Raw genomic sequence first — 27,522 nt, forward strand, 5'->3', positions numbered from 1 at the left:
GCAGATCCACATCGTCTGGATGACTTTGTTTTATGCGGGGACGATTACAGTTCGGTGCGAAGACGATTCTTCATGTCGTCAGTTCGCACACTTTTCGATGGTCCAGGATTTTTTAAGTGATTTTCCATGTAATAAACTTAATAAGATATAGAATAATGCACAATTAGATCTGGACCACCCTATATATTATCAGTACTAGGACTATACATTTAGTTCTGTGCAAAACGGATTGACAAAGAAACACATGTCTGTGGGAAATGACTGAGGCATGTAAGCTGTAGTTGCTACTGCAACAAAACACTGATTAGCATTTGAATAAATGTGCTTCTCTTTAATAAATAAAACTTAATCACTGGGCAAAACTGGATAAATATGATAGCTGGGGGAAGGGAAAAGTGACAGTATCAGGGAACAAGGACATTTTCTCTCTTATACAGTTGGCATCCAGACAACTATGACACACAGAATCAGTTTCCATTCAAACAGTGAAGAGATTGATGAAGCTCTGAGATGAAAGAGAAATCTCCACACTCATTACTTGTACAGAATGTAGATGGACTTTTCAGAAAACACCAAAAATTATCACAACAGAAAGGCCATGACGGAAACCAGTTAGTTACAGTAACAATGACTTCGCAACTGAAAGGTAAAAACAGGGGCTTTTTGTAAATCTGTACCACACTTACCACTACATTATCAGTAGAAGACGTGCAATAAATTAAACTGAATTTTTATAGTACCAATAACCAGTAAAAGGGTATAAATCTTATTAGCACTTGCATTTTACTAGAGGTAAGAAAACTGTATTTCTTTCTAATTTATTGTTTAACACATATTATTAGAATGGCAGATGTAAAAAAAGTGCCAGTGCCATATAGAATAATACAAAAATGAGTTTAACATACAATAAATTAAACTAAAATATAGATGGGATATGGATGTTTAAACAACAAATCATACAACAGATGGAAGGCCAGTTACCCCAAGTACAGTAAGTAGTACAAAGTAGGAAGCAGCCTCCTTGAAGTTAACCTGTAAAAGAATAAAGCCACACTAACATGCTTTGTGTGGTGTAGCTCAGATAGAGTGAACAGCAAAACAGTTTAGTGATCATTGATGTGAACTCTTTACTACGCATGCTTGTTTCTGGCACAGAATAATGAATTTTTTGAGATCTTTTTCAGAACAACAACACTCCAGTATAGAGGAAAAACTCATTAATGCAGACAGTGCTCATTCCATGCATAGTATTACTGTACATGTTGTGCAAACTTTGTAGGCTAGCCATGAACTCATATGATTATTATTACAGAATTCTAAATGAGTTTATGCATACAGAAACAAAGTAAATATAAAAACTATCAACTGGCTAGGATTCCGTTAAAAGAATTTGAGACACTCAGAAGCCAACACCTTCTGAAAGAATTAGGGGCCAAAGGGACTTTAAAGCTGCAAACTATTATTATTTTGTTTTTTGTAAAGCATTGTTTACAGATCAGTTTTCTACTTTGTGTAGTTATATCTAGACTGCGAGCAACAGAAAGAATCATACTTGTTCATTCCCTGTTATAATAATCAATGATACTAGAAATAATCCAACCATAGTTTTTAAAAGCCAAGTAGAAAACGTGTTTAAAAAAAGCGAGTAATTGCTGTACCTAAATGGTAGCAAACATGCATGGTTTCATATCGCTCACTAATGTTACCCACTATTTTTTTTAGGGTTTTGAGGACGCAACACCTAGCCCAGTAGCATCAGGCACATGACAAATTACCCATCCAAAATAGAATGGCAGTTCACTGGCCACACACACACACACACACACACACGATCTTAAGGTTCTGAGTCACCAGTTAACCAATAATACCCATTAGGAAAAGGTTTAAAAGTGAAATACGTTTGGGGAAAAAAGAATGACAATTTGTGGAGAATATCAAAATTTCAGAAATGGTGACCAGGCTTGCAACAGAATCATGGTCTCTTGATTTTCAAGGCAGTAGTGTTAACCAAGAAGCTCCAAAGGCACAGAAACCTAAGATGAGTAGAGACGACAAGAAAATGACAGTTCAAGACTTCTGGCTAAAGCAATGCTCCACCCAAAAATGTTACTCCATGTGGTTTGTAGTGGTGCTTGGAAAAGCACTGACTTCAATTCATATCCATAGTCATTGTGGGAATTAGGTCTTTCTAGGTGACATTTGAGAGTTTTCAGGAAGTTAATATTTTAGGAAAAATGCGCCCATTTTGCACGTGTTGACAATTGAACGGACAATGGACATGTGAATTATGCAACACAAGTTACGTGAGAATTTGCGTTCTTTATTTATTTTCTATTTATTTCACCTTATTGGCCACTGTCCCAGAACTGGTCTTTGCATGGTTCTTTTAGGTTTGAATATTCAAAATGTAATTTCGCTATAGAAAATTTAGAGACCCCCAAGATAAAACAATTTTTTCAGACACCACTATAAATTACATGGGGTATGTAACATATAAAAATATATAATTTTTGGGTAAAGAATTCCATTAAGAGGTCGGCTAACATAATATAAATAGTACATTCATACTATTGACTACATCGAACCCCAAATAACTTTGCTTTTGTTATGATGTATACCATGTAGTTCTAGGTCTCACTTTAGTACTAAGCTTCTGGTGTCCTGGCTAAGGCTGTATTTCTACCACTTAATAATTTTTACTTTCCAGCCACCTTCTTAAACATATGGTATATATTGATTTTAAGTTGTCTCGGGTAGAAATCTTTCAGCTACAACAAAAGAAAAATAACATATATATATATAATATATATATACATATATATATATATATATAAATGCCACCCGGGTTGGGCGGTCATCCCAAACAGGAGAGGAGATGGATCATTATCCAGGTGGAAGGTTCCTAACAGGCAGACATGTATTCTAGCCAAGGGAGAGAAAGGTGCCAGCCCTGAAAGAGACTGCCCAAGTGAATAGATGGAGAACCCATAAGAAGTAGACGATTCCTTACCCAGATGGGAAGCCCCAAGCAAATGGACAGGCGTCCCAACCGGACATGTCTGTGACACCTTCCCTGGCTAGAATAGAAGGACAGGGAAAGACCATCTCCGGGGGATGTTTATTCCTCCCAGGCGCTAGATGGTAACAGCCCTTGATACTAGTGCCCATTTGGGAACCAGCAGAGAATGCCGGGTATTGTAGTCCAGCAGCATAGCCCTGCTGGGGTCCGTGGGTGCCACAAGGGGGCGCTGCAGAGAGATGGACTCCCTGATATGTGGGACTTGTGTGTGACGCGGAAGTACTTCCAACATCCCTGGCACCGGAAATACTCCTGGGTCCTCAATAAAAGGGATTGTGTTGCCTTCTCCAGGTGAGTCTGGGAGCTGGGAGGAAGGAAGGCAACACTCCACTGTAGGAGAGCAGTGCGGTGGAGAGAGGAGAGATGATTGATGGAGAGATGACTTGTGCTTGTTTATAGAAGGTATTTTATAATAAAACACCCATTTATTTCAACCCGGTACTGTCTGGGTGAGTTTGTGTTTGGGATTTGGGGCTTGCTGGCACCCTGTTATATCATAGAGATGTGAGAAAGACTATATGAATGTGTGTGAATTTACTCGACAAAAGTGGTTATTGGTAATGGTAAATGTTTTCAGTAACAGTCAAGGTTACCGATTTCTCAATTAGGCAGAAGACTTTAGTTTCCCGAGTCAGTAAGCAACCACTGATAAGTGATGGAAAAAGTAAGAAAATGGGATTCTGTGGAAATCAACCATACTCACCTAGTAGCAAACATAGCTCTTAGGGATGAGAATGTGGCAGCATCTTCCTTGAGGGCCTTCAGTTCATTTCTCAGCTTCATCATTGTTTCAGTTACCATGGCCTTCTCATTCTCATATTTGCTCTTCAGGTTAGCTAGCGCCACCTCTGCAGTCTTAATAAAATAATGAAGGAAAGGAAGACCATAATTACTAGATTGCTTTTATAAAATTGACAATCAATGTACACATCACACTATGGTGCTTCTCAAATTTATTTGGAGTTTGGTGCAGCTTTGCACATGAAAACAAGCAGGTATCACTGAAAATGCTGGATATGTACCTCTTCTCCTAAAACATTACATTTGATTACTTTTGATTATCCTCCATAGACAAGTACAAAATCAGTTCTATTAGAAATAAAACAGATGCCTTAAACTTAAACATCAAAAGAGTTTCTGCACAATAGCATTCCAGAAAGCTAGTGCTAGACATGTTGTTACATGGTTTAATTCCGCATAAAGGCATTAAGTACACTGTACATTAAAAATACCCTTGAAGTAAATAATACTACTGACAGAAGCTGAAAGGTAACTGGCAAATTATATATCAACTGTTTTTTGAATATTGTAATATTACACTGCCCAGTTTCAACCTCAAATATTGAGAGGAAATGTTCCATACCTGCTTGTTTGCCTTGAGCACAGTCCTCAAAGTAGCAATTTGTTCACGCTTAGTGCTCAGCAGAGATTTCAGCTTGAGGATTTCCTCCATGAAAGCTTCCTTGTCTTTGTCCACCACTGGACCAAGCTCATGTGTTGCCACTCTTTGCCTGGAGAGCTCAGTGGTCCTGTCCACAGCGGTCTGCAGGTGTTTTATCTGGTCCCTGATAATGGCAATCAGATTATAGATGTTCATTGGTTCCTTACGATGATCTGACACAGGGGATGGAAGAGAGGAGACAGGAGATGGAGTGCTATCCCCATTACCATTTTCAACTTTTGGGGGCTCGGGGAAAAGTCCTTTTGTGAGTAAGATAGGGGACCTGCGACCTCGACCCTCTGGGCTGGTGCGTCCACCTTTTCCTTCCTTGTAGTAATCCAGCATCACCCTGTTTGGTGTTTCATTGTTGCACATGCAGACATGGTTGTAGAGGTTTGCAAGTTCTTCACTGAAAGTAACCAGTTCATCCTGGGCCACACTAAGGCTACCCTGTGTTTCACCAGCAACATCACTCACCTTTCTGAGCTCCTTCTCAAGCCTCACTACCTGGTCTCTGTCTGTTCGATTAGTCTTCTCTAAGGAGGCAAGTTTTTCTGTCAAGGCCTGCACTTCATTCTCTCTGCGACTCTTTTCTTCCTCATACTTGGATTCATATTCGTCGTACTTGGTTTTCAATGTTTTCAGTTCCTCTTTGAGGTCTCCAATTTCTGCCACAGCCAACTTATACTTGCATTCTAAAATTTCAGGGCCGTTAATATCAACTTCGTAATAGTCACCATCTTCATGGCTGTCACGTTCTTTCTCATTATCTAGTGCAGATTGGCGCTCCTTGCTGGCCTGCAGCTTCTTCATAGCATTGAGATTCTCAGTGAGTCTGCCAACCTTTTCATGCTGTTCTGACAGTGCCCCTCGTGCATGCTCTAGTTGTTTTTGAGAGTCCTGCAGAGTGGACAGCAAATTCACTTTTTCCCTTTCCACCTGTAACACAAAAAGGAAAAAATGTAGCTGCACATCCTATGAGGCTATGGATTATGAAAACAATCGTACTAGTGTTTGAGTTTCACACAAATGTCTACATATCTGGAATTCTAAATTACAATACATCAAACAGATGGGAGAAAATTTAACACGTACTTCATAGCTCTCAGTTTTTAATTTCAAACATAAGCTGTGTAAGGATGAAAAGTGTCAGCTCAAAAACGGAAATATTCTATTCCCTTCATTCAGATGCTTATAACTGTCATTATACTGTATAATTTGAAATTTACTTTACAAACTACTCTACTTACTAATCACATGTGCTATTATATTAGTCGGACATTTCAGGGATATTAATATAACTTATGATAAGACTTCTACAGCAATTGCTTCAAGCAGCTCCTCTTCCAAACAATGCATTTCTGGAGGACACAACTAATTACGTACAAATGAACCTTTGGTCTTGACAAAGCTAAATATGATGAAAAATATATATTATATTATCTACCTGCATTTGTGATTACTGCTGCAGACCCAGGACAGAATATAGATATGTAAATATAACTAATATAAAATGATATGGTTATAATCAGAGATGGGCCATCATGTTGGGTGAACTGGTGAGGGAGAGAGGTAGTTTAAGTGTTTATCCATGGATTAGGCTCTCGTGCAGAAATGCATCTGTGCTCTAGAGGCTTAGAATATCCACAATAATGACCTTGCAAATGTCTTTGATTTTGGTCTGAGTAAAAAGCAGGCAAGCACAATAAATGTGCCCATTAAGACTATATCATATTAGATGACTTTTCCAATGACTCTCACTTGTTGCCTTCATTTACATAATCTTAGCAAGTTAGAAGCAGTTGCCGGCGTGCTCCCATGAAGCGGTTTGTATACTGTGACATGCCCCACAACTCTCTCGCTGATAATATCAAACAGGTTTGATTTTGTCTTTAGTTGTAGTGGCGGGCTCTGTGTGCATGAAAGAGCTGACAGCCAATGAATGCTCACCTGGAAGTACAGTACATATAATGGAGCAACGAGGAATAAGGAATTCAGGTGCTTTTGACCTCACAAACAAAACAAAAGCTTGCCTGTCTGATGTCTTGTGTTTTAAATACCTGACAGAATGGGAAAAGAAAAAAAGGCTAAGATTGCAGCTGAGCTTATTGTACCTGTTAACCCTTTGCACAGTGTTGGCTCCATCAAGCAGCATGTTACTAGCTTTCGGAAAAGGGGCACTCAAATCAGTACATGTGACATGGTCAGTGAATTTTCAGTTGTATAAACCAACATAGCTTGGCGAGAAGATCAGCAACTGAGGTTGGCAAGTATGACACTCCCTCACGACTAGTAGCCATGTAATGTGACATTGGCATAAGAGGCTGTTAATTGTCTAGTCTGCATCCAGTTTGTCTTGTGAATCTAACAACATATTTCTTATTCCTTTGACAGAAAAATATCTTGGCCTTGCAAATATTTCTGATTTTTAAATTAAACTGTGACATGAACTGGTATGTTCATGGCTTTACCTTGTAAATGGTCTTTGGTAAGTGTATAAGCATTCTGAGTAGTTCTGTAGACATAGTAATTTACTAAATCTGAACAAAGCAATACTGAATGTACCCAGTCTCTATGGTTACATGTACTCAAACCGAGGGGTATTAATTATGTGTATCTTCATTTTTTCTTTGTTGTTGTGAGCTTGGAAAGTGTAAGGCAAATAGCCATGAGAATGGTTATGTGTACTGCTGTTTCACTGGCTATGCATAAGGCTTTACATGATGAGCTAACAAACACAATTGTTGTACTAATTAGACATATTTTAATATACACAGACATAAATACAAATAAAGCATTCTTGTCTTGCAGCAATTAATTTATTGAAAATAAGCAGATTCACAGTATGAAAAGAAAGGCACTCTCTCCTCTTTACTAAATTATTTTATATGTTGTGCAATAAATGTGGTTAAATATTTATGCATTATGTGTATAGCAACTATCCATTTATCATGAATTGCTAAACACACGTTTTAATTAAGTACTACATTCTGGAGTAAACCATACCTAAAAATGATGAAAGTAATACTTAAAAAAGTATTAAGCATTAAGCACACAGATGCTATCAGCTTTCTCTAGTACGTGGCCAGAAAACTGAGAAAGTAATAAACACATGCAACCTGTGCTTCAAAAACCAGTGTGAAATGCTGCCCTACACCATTTTAGAATGGACATAGAGAGTTACACACAATCCAGCCATGCAAACATGCTCTACAAATTGTACTGTATGTGTGTCAACATAGCTCAAATAAATGTACAAACAGCCGTGGATGCCACCTTTATAAACCTGAGATAATAAAATGAGAACATCCAAATAGAACTATACAGAATGCTATGATGTGGGCTGGCGCCCTTCCGGGGTTTGTTTCCTGCCTTGCGCCCTGTGTTGGCTGGGATTGGCTCCAGCAGACCCCCGTGACCCTGTAGTTAGAATATAGCGAGTTAAATAATGGATGGATGGATATTCAAAATGCGCTGATTATTATTTAAGTTACTTAAATTAAGGTTACATCGAGTATTTGTTGCCATTTTCAAAATGCACAAGTGTAATCTTCATAGTATGTGATAATACTTAAGGCATTGTTAAAAGAACAATGAACTAGAGAAAGTCTGGATAAAAAAAAAAAAGTATGAAGTGTATTTTAAGTGGAAATCATGGCGTATTAGTTACTGATTTTGCTTCAAAGCACAGTTACAAAGTCAGGCTTACTTTCATTGCTGATTCTGACTGTTAATTCTGTATTTCATTTGGTTATATCAGTCTAGCTATTTAAGTAACAATGCTTTTTCTTAAACCATACATGTCTTCCATTTCTGTCTGTCATGTTCTGTGCAACAGTGCAGCTATTTATATGTAGCTGTATCAATATACATAAGGGGTTCTTAATTTTTTTAATCTGTGAACATCAACAAGAAAATTGGTTACACACTGGAACCCAAGAAAAGGATTGTTAGCATATAACAGCAGAGCCTTACATAGTCAAATAACAATATTCATATAATAAAAAAACTAAACCATTTTTGTTTCCATTCAAACTTATTCCTCACTTGAATATTACTACAATAGAAAAGTAGAATGCAAATGTTTAAAAAAAAGTTCTTATTCAAACTGTAATGAAATCCTAAGGTATTTCACTGCCATTGTAAATGCTCAGTGTCAGCTTTAGTAAAGCTGAGAAAAATATATTCTTTTTAATGTATGCAGCATGAGAATAATTTTTGGAAGAATAGTACAGCAGTGCCCTGGATCCAGACCTGAGAAGGACACGTTCCTCAGGTAGCTGAGGACAGTCAGAAGAGGTGGGGACACCCAGAGAAGTTGGCCATAAAAGCACTTGTGGGATTTAGATACGGCACTTAAACAATACTTCTTGCATGCCTTCCTGCTGCTAAAACCCATTGACCTGGGTGTGTGCACATGGAATGGAAGGTGAGGCTTGACTTTTGGTGTGAAGAAGATGGTATCGGGTCCAGTCACTGAAAGAAACAATGGCTCTCTTCAGGATTAACTACTACCAGCTTTGCCCAGAGTGCTAAGTCTACTCTTCTATCTCTTGCACCCCTGCATTTTTACAGTACACTAAATAGAGGACAGTAAAACAAATGCCACAGAATTTGCACTTGGATGACCTCAGCTAATTTTACTACACAGTTATCACAAGTAATTATAAACATGTCTGTGACCCAATTTTGCATATGTCCCATAGTTTCAGAAACACTGATGCACATAAACACCATAAACACTTTCCTAGACACCACATTCTGCCTTGTGACATGTGGAGGCACTGCCACTCTTTCTTAACACAGTACCTGCATTAACTGCTGCTTAAGCTTCTGGATTTCAGAGATGTTCAGCTCACTGAGGAGGTCATTGACAAGACTAGGTGCTGGCTGGAAAAGGTCATTTTTCTTTGATGCAGACATCTTGTTCTCACTACTACCATTGATCTTTGCAATCGTACTGTTATCATACCCATTGAGGACATCATCATTGTTGGGCTCTGAAGCGTCGTCGCTGAATTTAAGCCCATCCAGCGAGATACTCAAAGGACTGTTGTACATAGAGTCACTGATAGTCATGTAATGTGAAAGCTCCTTCCTCAGGTTGTTCTTTTGCTCCCGCTCTGTTTTGATAGTTTCCAAGGCTTCTCCCAGCTGACGTTCAGCAATTTCTTTAAGCCGGATAGCATCATCAAGCTGGCTATTAAGAAACTCTGTCTCTTCCTCCAACCTTCGAATCTCATGTTTTAAACCTTCAAACTCAACCTGGTATGGAGAATTAAAAAATACACTTTAAAATTTTGAAAAGTAACATACAGCAAACTTTAACAAATATCTAATCATGTGCAGGCTTACAAATGAGATTTTCCATTTTAGTTTCTTAAATGCAACCTACTTTATTAGCCTCTCATTAGCACATTACCCATAATGATATGGCTCCCGTAGGATACACTTAAGAGTATCATGCCCTTCCAGTTTGGGGATACAGCATACACATGAGAATTTTGTGCTGAATAGGTCTGAATATTCCCTAGGGCTACTGGGATAAAAGTACTGGAAGCAAAAGCATACATATTTTTTACCTTAACAATATAGTCATCAGAAGGTTGTGCCTTTTGAATGACAAAGATACCTGAATGAGTGTGTTTGAGAGAAATGAACTGCCTAATCTGAAGCTGAATGACAACAGATGTCTGTGCTAGTCAAGAACTGCCCATATCCAATATCAAGTTCAAATACAAGAGTACTCTTAAGTCTAACTGATAGCAGAGTACACTGAGCCAAATATGACTGACTTTGTAATGTCATCTTATCAGTTTGTGTGTTACAGACACTCAGTCAAGTAAAGAAGAGTGTTAAGCTATCAACTGACCACTTCTTAGTGGTGAGCTGGTTCAGAAGGATGGAACATCTACAGGAATGACCTGGAAGCACCAAATGAGTAGTAGCAATCTACTCTGTCTGTTCAGAATGGCTTTTAGTCTTTTACTCTCTACTGTTGACCTTAGTAGCAGTGGTCAGTGACTACACTTAAATAAACAAATGATAAGGAAGCTGTCAGATTAGAAAAACTGCTCTCAGTGCAATATTAGCAACGGAGGCTGTAGGTTTGACGTCAATGAGCAGCTCCTTCAGTCCTGAAATAAAAGAACCCCACATGTTGTTTGTATAGAAAATGGAAGCTATTCTAAAGAGTACCTTAGACATTTTTAAATTCCTAGTAAGGCTTTTTGGCCTTGTCAATAACGCATGGCATCTGCAGAAAATCAAGTACAGCAGATCTCCATTGGAGCTTGGCAAGATGAATAATGCAATTTCTTATGTAAAAAAGAATAATGCTAATGATACTTGGATAGCTGCATAAGATGCTTATATAGCTGTCAGGGTACCTAGAACATGAAAAAGGCTGCACATATATATAATACAGTGGAACCTCGAGATACGATCACCTCTGTATATGAGAAATTCAAGATAAGAGTAAAGCATGAGCTAAAAATTCGGATCTAAATATGAGTGGGTATGCGTGACGCGTTTCCCGATCCACTTCGACTCGGGGATTCACCCAAGCTGACGCTGCCAGCCCGTCAGCTCACTCAATGTTCCTTGTTCTCCCGTAGCGTGAGGATCTACGCGTTTGTGCGCTTGTGATTTCATTGTTTCGCTGTAGCAGTTCGCCGTATAAGGGTATCCAAAAATATCGCGAACATGCAGACGGAGAATAGGAGACGATTGCCCTCAAGAGGAGAGAGAGAGAGAGAGAGAGGCGCGAGCACGAGAGAGATAAGGAGAGAGAGATGTGCACAAGAGAGAAGAACCATCAGCTCAGTTATGATCACATGACGCTCACCAGACAAAGTGTATCCATACTACTTGTATTTCAAGACATCGCTCGTTTTATCAAGTCAAAATTAATTAAAAAATTTAGCTCGTCTTGCAAAACACTCGTAAACCAAGTTACTTGCAAACTGAGGTTCCACTTGTATATATTATTTATCAGTGTTATTTGTTAGGAAAATCGATTTTTATGTTGATATTTTTGGGGGTGCGGAACAGATTAACTGGATTTCCATTATTTTCAATGAGGAAGTTTGTTCTAGATATGAGAAATTCGCTATATGAGCTCAGTGCTGGAATGAATTAAACTCGTATCTCGAGGTTCCACTGTATATGAAATAAGTAAACTGTCATGGTACAACATTCCTATCTTCCTTCTAAAAGCTAGAATGTGAAGCCAATGTGAAGTTTAAGTTAAGCTTTAAGAAAAAAATATTTGTGCATGTCAATTTATTTTAAAAAAGTAGATAAAAGATTAAAATATTATACCATTTTGTAATCTATCACTCAGGTTCCTCTGATACAAAAAGATAAAATATAATGGCTCAAGACTCTGAATGTAGAATAGTTATGTATGGTAATAATACGTGTGGAAAGTTCAATTCACAAACATTTTTTCTTGTGTAAAAACAAGAGGGGAAAAACGTGAATTTTTAAAATTACCATATAGAGTATTTGTGTGACCACAACAAAACTGAGTTAAGCTGCATTGCACTTTTCAAGACTCCTCTCATATAATAGAAAGTATATGGACTAAGCTTGACTAAACACCATAACAACAAATATGCACATCACCAAGCATTCTCTTTTGGAAAATATATAAAATTAATTTAGCTGCCAGTCCCTGTGAAGAACAACCTGGGGCATTATGCCTAGCGATGTATCATTTTCTCCTGACCGCTCCTATCTATGTCTACTGATAATGAAAATGAAATAAAAAGAGCTAACAGGGGCCAGGGTCAAATGATATACCAAGAGAAGGTATAGGAGCATGTCCTCAGCATGTTCCTCACAATATAAAAGTATTGGGACTGCAAAATTCTTATGGTGAAATTATATTGAATTTCCAAGCATAAATTACATGCACATTCTTCAAGATATGGAAAAAACGAAAACAGAATGCTTGTTAAAGTATATACTGTGTTTGTCTGTCAAATTTCAGTCGTCGGAGCACTGCTGTGTTGTTAATGCTACACTTTAAAAAGAGAAGTAAAAAGAAGGAGGTAAAAAACTTGTGTAGCTCCTGCAGTGTCTGTCTCTCTAAAAAGAATAAACTACTACCAAACTGACATGTTCTTTACCCCTGCAATTTCATTTAAGGTTTTATCCCACCTGATTTTGTCGCAAGATGGATACTTGTTTCTGCAAGGAAATGTTTTCTTCTTCAAGTTCTGTATAGTCTTGCAAAAGGCGAGTCTCCCGAAATTTGTATTCCTTGATGTCATCACGCAAGCGGGTTCGTTGCAGCTCCACCACCTGATTGTTCTGAAATTGAATAAAACACAGTGTTTCACTTAATCTCTTCCAGACTGGTATGTGTCAGGCTAGGTATAAGAGTTCACAACACTGAAATTAATATATTATTTACAAAAAAAGCACATTTTTTTACCTGTGTATTCTTCTTGTGATTTTACTGTATAGATTTACTGGAGGTGAAAACAAATGCAAGATACAACATAGTGCTGGTCATTTAGGAAGATGGTACTTAAAGCATTCTACCAGTGTGTTATTACTTTACAAATAAACAGAAATGAAGTTTTTAGGATAACTAAATTGTTCTTATTGTCCAATGTTTGACTAAAAATCATTGAGAAATTCTCAATATACTAAAATAAGTGTCATTCAGGTTTGGTTCTTTTGTTGTACTTGATTTTAGTGGAATTTCCAGTTCTCTGTGACTTAGAACTGGATTTATGGAGTTTGAAAGTACATGATGTGGCTGTAGGGGGGGCTAGTGCTCCCTTGAACCCTCAGGTACAACTCCAGATCCCAGGTAAAAGTCCAAGACTCTTTATTGTTTAACAACAATGTGCACAAAGCACCCTCCACACTACTCATCCAAAACAACACTATTCTCTCCTCCTCGCCCAGACACTTAGCCACCCTACCTCCCAGCTCAGCTCAGCGTCTGGACTGAGGCATCGTCCTTTTATAGCCCCTGACCCGGAGGTGTTCCTGTCCCAACAGTCCACAGTTCCTTATTCCTTCTGGGTCAGGGAAATCAGTCCTTTACTTCAATCCGGGAGCACGTTGTTCCTTCCCGTCATGTGACCATGACGTACTCCCGGGTCATAAGGCACAAAAGAGCCCATAAGCCCCCACAGCGACTCCTGGTGGCCCCCAAAGTATCCAGCAGGGCTGGACCTCAGGGCACTATCCTGCTGTCGGGAGAGCTCCTCCTGGCAGCCTGGGGGTGAGGACCGGCATGAGAAGCCGGCAGTCCTCCACAATGAATACATAAATATTTGCACATATGATATGAAAGGCAAGATAATAGATGGCTGCCAAGGAGAATATAATGTCTTGACAAAGTTTGTAAAATGCACACATTTTCTGCATAGGAAATAGACAAAGGAGACCAAAAAAAACATTGCCTGATAACAGGGGTGAAAAAAAAGAGCCCTTAATGAGATCAACATATATAATTTAATTTATTATGTCTGTATGTGTTTTAACTTCAAATGGAAGAGGCCACTCAAGAGCAAAACTAAAGGATAAGAACAAATGAAACAAAGCAGTAAATAGCGACATCAAATGAATACCTTGTTTTAACTGCAGATAAAAACAAGATGTTATTCCTTTTTTCCTTTCTGTAGAACTCATTCTGTAAACCATCTGCAAACTAATTGGAATTGGAAATGGGGGCTACATGTCACCCTTAGCTTGATCATTAATGAGATTGCCAGGGTTAGAATCACCAGTCACAACATGCCAATCAGACCCCCAAAGAGCAGCAAAAGCGGTTTTGTCAATTAAACCACAAGAAATTTACATTAGATTTTCATCATCATTTCTGCCAGTAAATTGCATTTGGAGACTAGCTCGTAACAAAAATATACTAAGTACTAATCTAGTTCAGTTTTTAAACAATCCAATCAGGCCAGTTTGCCTGTGCTGTCTTTAGTAGTTCAAATGTCTGGTTCCTCACGTAGCCATTATATATTCTATGTGTGATCAGTCTTTTGGACATCTGTGCTGAGCCACATAAATCAAAGGATACCACAAGTGCCATAATCCACGTATCCACAATGTCACTCACTATTTTACATTTATCATTCAGTGACTGCAAGTGCATTTGTAATAAAACAAACAAGCAGGTTCTGAGAAACACTCATGTATGCTATACTGGGTTTTTATTAAAATCCTCATATCCTCAGTCCTGAACAGGCTTCCAGGCGAGTAATGACACTTGAAAACATCTGCATTAAGAAATGATGAAAGGCTGTTCACAGAGCTAATTTACATAATTAAATATGTTAGAGATTGATTGCAAAAGATAGTCAGTACCACAAAAGAAATTTAAAAGGAACATCTAACATATTAGGAAATTGCTTTCAGTTAATGATCTATGGTCATCCCTTCTTCAAGCCACACACATCTTCCTCTAAGAGCCAATTCAAATCTATGTAACTAGAAAATGACTGATTGCAGTATTTTAACAAAATATATATATATATATATATATATATATATATATATATATATATATATATATATATATATATATATATATATATATATATATATATATATATATATAAACTGGAGCAGAGGATAGACAAGTTTCTTCCTAAACAGTCACCTCACAGTTCATAAATTGTTTTAAGTCAATAGTGTGCTATCCCTTCTCCTGGATATTTATTACATTTTCTTAACTTTCTTTATCTGTTATATTTAAAGTCACCATTTCACCCAAAGTTTAGGGCTCAGGAGGAACCACACAGGGACCTGCATGGGTCTCTACTGCATGTGAAGAGCAGCAGATCTGACAGCCTGATGTCCCACTGGACATCGTGTTTTAATATTCACATCCAGTTCCTACTGTGAAGGGAAAGGAATTTCTCAAAAATACATTCAACCTTTCCCCTTCAAAAAAAATTAATAATATTGATCAATCTTATGCAAATGTGTGTATCTTAATCACATGTGCACAGTAAGAATATTGCAGTACACAGAATACAAAGTAAAAACAAAATAACACAACTGCACAACGTTCAATTATCAAGAAAGTGGACAATCATAATTATCTCTGTAGATCTGCTTTGGGAGCAGATGGTTCTATTTTGACACCAATTACCTCCACAGCAGGGAAGACTATATTGAAAGGAATCACAGACATAGATAACAAGGGCATTAATAATGAAGACGGACAAAATTTTCTAGAACATTAAATTTTTATTAAAAAAAGACCCCCTATTCAAGGCAGCAATGATGCACTAAGTGAAATGTGATCTAAAAAAGGCCAAGGAACCACACATCTCTAAGAAGACCACAAATGACTTCATAAATCTGCCACAGTGATGACTGAAAAGGCTACACTGAAATGTCCTTCAGAAGGTCAGCTGTGTGCCTCTGTGATGTCAAAGAAGAAAAAAAAATGGCATTGAGGTATTAGACAAAAAAAAAAAAAAACTAGAAAGGAATTTCCTGAAATTAAAGGCATGATAAAAATACTATTCGTGTGAATATTAGGTTGATTTGGCTGAAAATATTGGGGTGATTTAGCAAAATGTCTAAAAACTCAACGCAGCAGGCAGTCTCCAGAGAAATTAAGCATCTACAAAAGATCGATCATACTACTCGAAGAGGAGACACAAAGAATCATTTATGCAAATGCTGACAATCACATTAGAAACAGAACAATTAGATTCACACAATAGTTCAGTTCACTTCCTATGACCCTTGAAGAGCTTTTTTCCTCCATCTATTTTTCAAAACAAGTACAATGAAGTCTTTAAGTTCAGTTAAGTTACTATTAAACTTTGGATAGCTGATAAACTTCAGGTAATGACTAACATTAAAATAAACAAGCAGAATACAACTTCCCATTTGAAAGCCGTGTAAATAGGCAAAGAGACTTTTTTGAATACTAGGGGGCTCCGCCACCTGTTTGCCTTGCTCACCTTCCCCCAGGTTTGGTTCATCAGATATAGAATTTAAAGAGACTGTTATTTTCATGGTAATTGTTACATATGCATTATTTTCACTTTTACTTTAAAACTTCTGTTAAAACAATATTTGGAATTAACTTTTCTTCAAGATAGCAGTGAATTTTGGATTCTGTATTTGGACTTGCATCGTGACAGCGCAACGTATATCTGTCTGTGAGTGAATATCTTTTCTCTCTCTCTAATAAATAAAATGACCTTCTCGAATGTTTGTCCATGCTCTTTCTTCTTCGCTTTGTCGTTGACGTGTCATCTAGAACATATAAAATTATTGTCCTGATAAAATTTATAAGATCTGAGAGCGCAGGAAGTGTGTCTGACAAAAGCATTCACACGACTGAGGTTAGATGACTGTGGTCTTGTTTGAAAATAGTTGTAAGTAGGGTGTGACTTTAAAGAATCTCATGTTAAAAGTCTCCGTCTCACTGGACTTCATACCGCAACAATGTTTTTGGAATCTTTTAAATTTCGCTGGCAATGCGAGTTAGATGATCTATAAGTCTCCGACTTAAAGTTTAAATCCAAACAATATATTCAATCTCTTTTCGCTGTTCGGTTATTTCACCGAGTAATAATTTCTGTTTGTTTGCGCTAATGTGAGGCAGAAGAAGGAGAGCAGGAGAACCCATGTTAAAGTAGGATGGAGGCAGGTGGTGATGGTTGAGTCAAAGGCAGAGGAGAATGAGGCTGAAGAAGAGGTGCTCATACTAAACTATGCTGAGAAGTAGGAGTGGCCCGTTATGCAGTGTCTCTCGCAGACGATGGGGGTCTGGCAGCAGGAGACAGGTGTGTGGCTTGGCGCGGCGCCCCATAAATGCAGGAGGCCTGGCAATGGGGACCTGAGCCAGGAATTAATGACTGACTACATCTGTTGGTGGGTGTTTCCTCTTATTACAAGGTCAGGAACAGATAAGTGGAGGAGACACCAGGTTTTAGAGGCAAGAATTAGGGCTTGTGCTTTAAAAAGACAAGGTCTGTCTATGGCTTATTAATTTTAGTTTATGAATTATTTATTTGGACTGTTTTAACCTCCACAGATTTTGCAGACTTTATGGATGATTTATTTATTGCTTTGCTTAGAATAAAAAGACTTGTTACACTGTTTGGATTTGATTGATTTTAATAAAAGCACTATAAGTGCAACCAGCACTTATTTCTTCTCCATAAACTCTAACTATTTAAAGTAGACAAGGACCTCATGTTGTCCTTTTATCGCAGTCTGATCCAGTCTGTGATCACTTTCAGTTTCATTGCCTGGTTTAACAGTCTGACAAACCAAAACTCAAAAAAGCTCCAGCAGATTACAAAGTATGGAGCTAAAGTTATTGGGGCTGATGTAGATGATTTGACTAGTGTATGGCAGAGGGCAATGTTAAAGAAACTGGAAATCATCTCAACTGATGACAGTCATCCATTACATGTAGAACTAAAGTTCAGTAAATCAGGAAGGATAGTCACTTTGAAAACCCACACAAATCGCTCCACAAACTCCTTTCTTCCTAGTGCCATATGACTTTTCAATAAGAAATATCGGAGATAATGATTAAGGTTTTTGATATATATCCTGTAACCTTTTTTTTGGTGTAAATATGTATTATCTAACTGCTTTACCTTAACCTTTCTTGTTTCTATTTGTCCGTTTTATCTCATTCTGTCTGTTATTAGATGCAACTGAGAAGGCAAATTTCACGTTTTCTTGTGTAAACACAACTAAATACAGAAACCTTAAACCTTGCTGCATGTGTTTATCCTCAGTTGCCCAGTTCATGACTATTGATGGTCCAGGTTCAAGAGGCTCCTAGATGCAACAGGAAGCATGAAGCTGACCTGGGCTTTTCAAATACACAAACCTTTGCATACTACAGCCAATTTTAGAGTTTTCAATTTAACTAGCACACACATTTTGGTATATGAGAGGAAAACCTGAGTAATAAAAATTCATGCTGGCAAAGAATGCGTGAACATCAGATAGCACATGAACCAGGAATAAAATTCATAACTATGTAACTATGAGGCAGAAGTGCCGGTCACTTATAATTTATACAAACCTATTTACTTTACAGCATATTAAATGGTTTATGTTGTTATTTAAAACATGCAACTGCATAATAATAACTGTAATAATCTATATATATAAAATTCTTTTCGTGTTTGAAATGGAAATTACATACAACCACGCGAAACGGAAATTATGTATGACCACAGAACATAATACAGGAACTAATCACTTCATTTGTGGACGCCATTTTTATATCGTCTTTATGAATTGTTATTATTTGTGCGAGAGTTATTTTACTGATATTGAAAACACGCCGCTCTATCCCATAAAAGTGCGCCCCGCGTCACTTCCAGCCCTAATGTAATTTCTATACCACATCGGTCGTGTAGCGCCTTTCACAAGGGGTCTGCTACCGAGATATGATCCAAATACATTTAAGCTGCTGTTAGTGCTACTTACCTGTTGTGTTACAGCGCCTTTAAAATGTACTTTACCTGAAAGCACTCCAGTACTGCTCAATGTATCTTTACTTCTTACATGTTAATGTTTTACTGTTTAATAATGTATATACTACATTTTATTTTTTTCCCTTGCACTCAATGAGCGAAGCCACTGGGTAATCAGCTAGTAAAGCTATAAAAAAAAGAAAACTTGACTACACCAATGAGCAGATACAATTTACAAATGTGTTACAATAATAAGCGTTTAAGAATGCATTTTGAGTTATTTTGTAGTTTCTGTTAAAGGAGAATTCATTATGAAGGTTTGTTCTCCGTGTTGATTTGTTTTGACAATGTTTATTTTTAGTTTTTCATTGTGTTCTGTTTGGGTATGCGACACTTGTATTGCATCACATGGCCTCAGTTGGTGCTGAAACTGGGGTATAAATATGGTGCCATTTCTATTGTGAATTATCCCTCATTTATATAAGAGAACAACTTCTTAGTGTTGATTCATTTTTCTTTACAGTAGGTATTGTTTCAATTATTGAACTCTTTTTGTCTTTGACTTTGTTCCTTGTTGTACCCATTACTTTTTGGCTGTTTTCCTGACAGTCTTTCTCACTCTGACCCAGCTTTTGCCACTTGACTACTACTTTTGCCTTATGTTGTCATCTCCTTGTCATCTCACAATATTCTTTGACAAATCTATGTAACAACAACAGGAAGAAAATACCAATGGATGCAATGTCAAAACATAGTGGTTAACAAAATCTCACAATGTTATCTTCGTGCACCTTGCACTTATTCATAAAAGGACACTGGCTATAAACTGGAACAATGAATTTTGAATGGAGGTCACAGAAAGTCAGAAATATACAGAAATGTATTGTTTTCCAAAGAATTGATTTATGAAGAATGTGGATTTGAAATACTTTTAATGCACATTTGGTTTACTTTGATTTAATAGGCATATACTTCTTAAAACTGACACCACAGTAGATTACTCTCTCTCAACTTTGTTTCATTCTGATAAATAGGTTATGTCAATCAAGACCACAACTACCAGATTTCATAGAAGCACTTGCAAACAAACCATCAGATGCACCATCCCTTAAAATTCTTTTATATTAACCTGATGAATATATGATGATTAAATGTGTTTTCGTTAAACTACCTGCTTGTGGGACATTAGAGAATAATGAGTTAATCTTTCATTATTTTGTTGTAGTGATGCTTTGTTTTTACAAGCTCCACCCAATTCTATTAAAGGAAAACTATGTTGTTCATGGAAAAAAAAGAATAAAGTAATTATACAGGGTGGTCCAGATCTAACTATGCAGATCCAGATCATCTGGATGACTTTGATTTATGCGGGGACGATTCCAGTTTGGCGTGAAGACTATTCTTCATGTCGTGAGTTCGCAAACTTCTTGATGGCCCGGGATTTTTCGGGTGATTTTCTATGTAATAAACTTAAGTTATAACGTAAATGAAAATTGCATAATTAGATCTGGACCACCCTATACAGTATATGGGACCATTACAAGTAAAGTAAACCCTGAGCAAGGAGCGTCTTGGAGGAGTCAATAATCAATACTATCCATTGTTTGTCTAGGGGATACAGAACTTAATTTTAAATTGTCATAATGTTGTTACAACACAGGTCTTTTTTCTGTATTCCTCTCTCTCTCAAATTTTTAACAAGTAAAGTTCTCCAGATTATGGCATCCTGATTGCAAACGAGCCACAGAATGTCAGCTTCGATGGACTTTCAGGTCCAACATGATCGCCCATATAGTATCATGGCAGTTGATTACAAAAACATGAACTGATCATAAACTTTGTGCCTTGTTCTCTTTTTACAGATAGTTATGGAGACTGCTAATCTTTGCACATTATGAACATTTCTAAAATTCCTCATTTCAAAACATATCTTTATAAGCACATTTTTTATTACCACTGTGTGTTAAAGTTCACTAAAGATGACTAAAGATACAAGTGCAGAGGTTCATCTTACTAGAACATCCATGTTCAATTGTTTCCATCTGCATTGCAATGACTCCTTCTTGTTTTAAATAATAATGAGTGGGTTGGGAGTTTTGTGGAGAGATAAAAAAAAAAAAACGCAGTAGCTGATACAAATTGTCTTTATGGATCTTAAGATGTACATTTTTCAGTTAGTGAATTCATATATACGAATCCTTTAGTAAACACAGGAACATGAGACAACTTCAAAGTTTCATTGCCTACATGTAACAAAAGCAAAGCATGTGTCCAGTAATTTAGACTAGGGCAGCTATACAGCATAAAGGAAAACATAACCAAATTATGTCCATCTGGCAAACACTACAGATGAACTTAAGATACATGTTTAGCCTGACACAATGTAAGGTAATAAAATGTCTGTCTAAAATATGTATTTGAATGCAAGTTTGATAATTTTGTATCTGTTTCAAGGTTACTGTCATTTGTTCAGCTGACCAATATATTGGTTAGGGTAATTAAGTGTGAATGCTGTTGTGAACAATTTTTAAAAACATTTTTAAAGACAACAGGATAAGAAAAGTACAACATCAAAAAGAAGTCCCCATCCAACGTCATACCCCAAAACCAACAAACCCCACTCCATTTGGAGATGGCTGAAACAAAAAAAATGGTGCTAGTAGTAAGGATGATACTGTGGACGGAGAAGAGAATTAATATGATCAGCTGAAACTTCTAAAAGAAATAAGTTGTAAAATATGTTCCTCCAAAAATGTATTTGACGTTGGCTTTGCTTTTTCCAGCAAGATGCCAGGATGATCTTAGCAGCTAAAGAACTCATTGAAGTCAGTTTCCTATTTGAGGATGAAAAGGAGTACAATGAAAAATCATGAAGGAAAAAAACTGTGGAGAACAAGGGTCAAAGACATCTAAAATGAGTGAAAGGGAGGTGGAAATGAAGGTCCACAAAGATGGGGCAGAAGGGTAAGACCAAAAGATATGAAAAAAAGGAGCCATGCACCTTAAGAAAGCATAGATTACAAATAGGGTCAGGGGCAAAAACCCATTATAACATCTTTTTAAAGGAGTTGAACAGATCATATGAACAATTTTAGATTGAATAAACTGGCAATTGGAATTTTTGGAACAGTTTTTCACCGAATCCCTGTTTAAAGCAGAAAAGAACTGCAACTCTGAAACCTACTTAATTTAATAGTGAGAAGGTTTTTTATCATCATACAGGAGATATGCGTACAGCACAAAGGCAGGTTTTAAATGAAAACTGGTTGTCAAAATAATATTGAAAAATGAATGAGATAAGATGGGGGATGACAGACAGATGCTGCATGCTTTGAGGACTAACCAAAGCTGCAGGTAAAAGAAAAAAGTGAATGTTCAGCAATCATTTTACTATAGCTCATCATGCTCAAAGACGTCAGAAGTCATCAACAACTCATTTCAGATGGACACGAGTGATTAAGTTAATGAAAAAAGAATCAGGTAAAGGGAGTCAAATGTATACAGTGTTTTAATTTACTTCAGCAAGAGGTTGTGGAGATCATTATGTACCTACATTACTTTCTTCATTGTAGATTCTAATCAATGTTAGTGGCATAGAAGTTCTATCAATTCATACTCTACAGCAGCTCTGGATGAAGCTGAATGATACTATATTTAACCACCATAATCTGTGGAAAAACAGCACACTGGGAACTAAAATAAAAAAAAAAACCCCAATAACAACAACTGCCAAAACAGCAGAGAAGTGTTTAAGATCTAATGCTTTAATGTGACAGAAAAAACAAATGTGGGTGCTAAAAACACTTCAATCTATTATTACATTTTTTTTTGCTAATCACCCCTATTGAAAGTAGTGTTCAGGTGCTAAGAGGTCATATTTAAAATACTGTAAGCCATTTTCTTGTTGAAATAACCTGTCTCAAGCTAAATTTGAAACCACAGACCAATGGACTAACCAGTAATTAACATTGTAAAGAGTTATTTCTCCGTTTAAAGCACCCAGATCACGATCCCCAACAGCTTACTATGAGACAGCAGAGCTATTGCTGTGTCACTGTGTACCTAACTTGTTGATTAATATATTCACATTAACCATGTCCTTAAAAAACTAAGGAAAAAATACAATTTCTGGGGCTTATTTTAGTGGATAGTGTATCCATATTTTGGCACATAATACCCCCTTATCCAGAGCTACCTCTTAACCGCCACCAAATGGCAGTAATTCCTCAAGTTCAAAATCTCTGTTTGAAGTATTATTTTATGTGTTCTCTCATGGTTTGAACGTAAAGATGTCACTTAGGCATATGGCCAAATTTATATGGTGATTATTTCATGAATATTCAAAAATGCCGTTTTATTAAGTCACAATTGGTTAGTGGTGGGAGGTGATGAGGAGTAGCTAAAAGCATGTGCATGAACACAGTTGACTTGGGATTAATAAAGGAACTTGGCGTGGCATGTGGTGTATGTATGGTTTTATAAATCAGATTTTTTTTGATGCATACATCATTTGAGCGTAAGTAAATTTTTAATATGTAATATAAGCAAGGTTTTATACACAAGGCCTAGGTCTTGCATAGTAGTGTGGATGAAAAAAGAGAAACTTTTCAAAAACACTGACTTAAAATTGTCTTGTGATCAGGCACAGACTTCAGTTTTTTTGTAAAAATTCCCTTTGTTATTTCATCTTAATTGTGGGGATAGACCATTTTTCTAAGTCAGCATTAGTTCTGCACCTTGAAACATTCAAATGTTTCACTGTATATATTTTTTCGCAGGACTCACTATACTGTATTTTACAGGACCTTGTACTCAATTGTAACCTTTAAAAGCAGTTGTACTTTATTGTCTGTTCCAGTTTGTTTTTTCCTTTCAGTATTTTGATTTACTTCAGGTTTTTCTCTAAACATCCATTATGTTTGGCTGACAAACCTGCTCATTCCCAGTAGAAATGCTTTACATGTCTTTGATGTTGCAAAGTAAATGACAAATGTTTAGAAAATGATCTGAAAATATTAGTGCGGATGGAAAACTTTTTGAAATAAAATAGCATTTTTAACAAGGATTAAGGGTCAGTGTGGCATCCAGAGTATGTGTTGCTTCTTTTTCTACCTTAGCAACTTTCTTCTTTTATGAGCACTGTAATGAGTGACAAACATTCTAAATATGTATGTTTCGCAATGGTAACCCACTGCAAATAAAGAATTCCATTTGTCATGGGACTCGCTTCTACCACAAACTATCTTCAACTTTTACAGTCTAACTACTGTAAATCATAAACATTAAAGATGAAAAGTAAAACAAAGCCACAACAACACCAGGCAAAGGTGAAGTCCACTTTTGCATCGCCACTGCTGTTATTGCCCATCCTAGAGAATTTAAGAAGATGCTCAGACCGAGAATGACATAAAAGCAATACACATATATACAGTTTTGTTTTTACAAATCGTTAGCAAAATTACTCAGTAAGCACAGCTTGCTGTTTTATCACACAAGCACTCCCATGGTGTCATTTTGCTAACAAAATCTTTGAGATTATCAAGCCAATTCAATGTCTGCTCCAATTAAACGCTTACATTTTTTTGTATTAAAAGAAGTTACAAGAGGAAATATGTGCATTTAGTTTGCTAGCATATAGAGAGGGTAATGCTCCAAGAGTCTACCCTAGATTCTAACAGATTTCTATCCTTTTTAAAACAAATATTTTATTACAAAAGACTGCTTTGGCCAGACAGGATTAAGTTTCTTATAAAAAAAAAAAAATAATAATCTTATGCTGCTTCAGTTTGAGTCATTTGAATTTGTATTTCACAAAGTATGTTTATTTTTGAATCCTAAAAGGTTCTGTGTTATAGGTTAACAGAAAAGAATGTTATAAAGTCTGGCTCTTGTCACTCATGTCATTTTTCTTTTAAAGAAAATAGCTCTGTTTTTGCACACATAAAAATCATTTCAGTCATCCATTATTTAACATAGCAATTTGTTTGCCTTTCCAAAGTGAGCTCAATTACTCTACTAATGTTCTTATCACAGAGTTGTGCAAAACAAGATGGAAGTAAGGTGGAGTGGAAAATCTCTATGGGATTGAAGTTGTCTATCATGTTGAGTCCATTAACGTTTCCTGATTTAGGACAAATGAGCCCACTGTGAAACCCAATGCTTCTAAATAATCCCATGTTTGCACAACTAATATTTGTTTAATAAATAGTAATATAGTAGGGCAGCATTATGCAAAGTGTCTTTGGTCTTTTAGCACTGTGATGATTTCCCCTAAACAGAATCATCTTTCACTTTGTTAATTAATTAATGAGTCACGAGGGTTACAAATAATATCTTGCACATCAACAGTAAGTTATTGGATGTGGGCATCCTTTGTATTCAGCAGAATGCTCAAGTATAGGTATTACTGGATGTGGGCATCCTTTGTATTCAGCAGAATGCTCAAGTATAGGTATTATTGGATGTGGGCATCCTTTGTATTCAGCAGAATGCTCAAGTATAGGTATTTCTTGGCATGCACCCCTAATAGATGTGTTCCAAGCCAAACAGAGCTGTGGAAGTGTTACAAGGTTTCCCTCAATGCGCAAGGGGTTATGACTTAAGCTACAGAGACCTCCACCATTCAGCCACTTTGATTCAGAGCTTATTTCTTGGTTATACACAGGGTTGGTGAGTTTCAAGCTTTTTTTTTTTTTTTTGTGTGCTTCTTATTGCGCTTTCCTTGGTTTAGTAATAGGGAAAAGAATGGCAGACTTGCAGTTCCTTCTCACACCATCTGTGTCATTTTACTCTGCACAATGTTGTACACTGTGGCAGTTCAGGGTACTTCTGTTAGGTACATTAAAGTAAATCAGGCAGGTAATTCATTACTAACACTGCCTACAAGAAAATAAATGCAGTGTAGTAATGTCACAGTGTTTTTAATGCAAACACATAGTCATTTGCCTGAGGTTATATGACATTAGTTCCATATTGAGAACTTTTAATTCCCAGAGTAGCACAAGAGGAGAAATCTGTCTACTGCAGCAGAGGTCTCACTGGCTTAAAAAACGTATCCATTGAAAACTGAACAAGCAGGCTGACGTATTCTTGGCATTTAGGGGGCATGATAAAAAATTGAGACAAAAAAAAAAACAACCCAAAAAACCTGTGAATGTAATGCTCTTTCATTGTAGATAATGGGGAAGACAGCCTGTGAAGATAAAGGTTTGAGAGAAAATGAGAGTAATGAGATCGGATAAGTCACCTTCATTTTCATTCTTCTTTTCCTGTTTATTTATTTACATATAAGCCTGTTAGTGGGTCTGATCCTGAAGAAGCTAAAGGCTTTCACCACTCATTGTTGTTTTCCTTGACTGCTCTGAATGTTGTTCAATTTCATTATCAGGATACAATTAAGGGATCAGAAAAGGTGAATAAATAGCTATGGCAAAAAAACTCAAATATTTACAAATTATAAATGTAAAGCATATCTCATGCAAGTGTACTTTTCTGAAAATATACCAGGAGAAGAAATATATATAAAAATGGTTAAACAAACAATGAGACCAACATAATGGAAGATGACTCCAATTTTGAAGCTGTTTGGAACAAAAACCTACAGCCACATGGGTCCAAAAGAGCTGAACTATGAATCATTGTAAAAACAAAAACGTAAAATTTGAAAATGGTCCATTCTCCACTTTTTTAAAACGGTAACTTTTAAAATTTGTTTCTGTTTTTTTCCAGTGATCGCTTAAATATAAACTGCTCCATATCTAATCATCAGTATATTGTTGTGTACCATAATTATTATAACTAAACCACTTTAAAGCAAACACCTTTGAGCAGCCTGAAGGGATGACACACCAACCTAATAAAAAAAAAACCCACTGGAGCCAAAATGAAATAAACGAACAGGTTTTGACAAGTTTCTAAACACAATAAATGAGTCAGGAAATATTTATGTCTCTACTTTAATATCATCCACTATTTCTTAATTGTTCATCGAGTGTAATCTAACAAAGAATGAGCAAAAGACCAGGGGCCTCATGTATAAACGGTGCGTACACACAGAAATGTTGAGTAAGAACGTTTCCATGTTCAAATCGCGATGTATAAAACCTAAACTTGGTGTAAAGCCACGCACTTTTTCACGGTACCTCATGCCTTGTCGTACGTAAGTTCTCCGCTCGGTTTTGCAGACTGGTAATTCTGGGGCGGGACAGAAGGCACGTGCACGAGCGTTACTTTTCACGCTGACCGGGATTTATGTAGCGGAAGAACGTGGAAGTTGGAGTACGCACAGATTCCTGCCTCTGGATTTTTCTGTGCGTAAGCACATTTCAGCTTTTGTGCTTACGTCATGTTATAGTGCGAATTCTACGCACGGCGTTATGTATGAGGCCCCAGATCAAGAGACTATACAAGCTGACTTTGCACAAGATACCTGAATCATTTGCTACTAGTAAGTCTACATTCTCACAAGCTATTCTCCTAATTTCAAGTGTCAAAGACAATAATTTTAACATTTTAATTAGGGGATTTGTGACATAAAAAAAAAAACAGCGAGTGGC

At 36.8% G+C, this 27,522-nt stretch overlaps 1 protein-coding gene across 1 annotated transcript in view; it reads right to left on the reverse strand.

The window, feature by feature from the left end:
* The window catches only part of LOC120540474 (protein bicaudal D homolog 2-like), a 153,327-nt gene that overhangs the window by 10,716 nt on the left and 115,089 nt on the right, over nucleotides 1-27,522 (reverse strand). The window contains exons 4-7 of the mRNA XM_039771312.1: nucleotides 12,687-12,839; nucleotides 9,330-9,785; nucleotides 4,443-5,459; nucleotides 3,783-3,934 (exon numbers count right to left, since the gene is read on the reverse strand). Of these exons, the coding sequence (XP_039627246.1) occupies nucleotides 3,783-3,934; nucleotides 4,443-5,459; nucleotides 9,330-9,785; nucleotides 12,687-12,839 (1,778 nt within the window). The remainder of the gene's footprint in view (nucleotides 1-3,782; nucleotides 3,935-4,442; nucleotides 5,460-9,329; nucleotides 9,786-12,686; nucleotides 12,840-27,522) is intronic.

Source organism: Polypterus senegalus, chromosome 12 (assembly GCF_016835505.1).
Source record: "Polypterus senegalus isolate Bchr_013 chromosome 12, ASM1683550v1, whole genome shotgun sequence".
In the NCBI taxonomy this organism is placed as follows: domain Eukaryota; kingdom Metazoa; phylum Chordata; class Cladistia; order Polypteriformes; family Polypteridae; genus Polypterus; species Polypterus senegalus.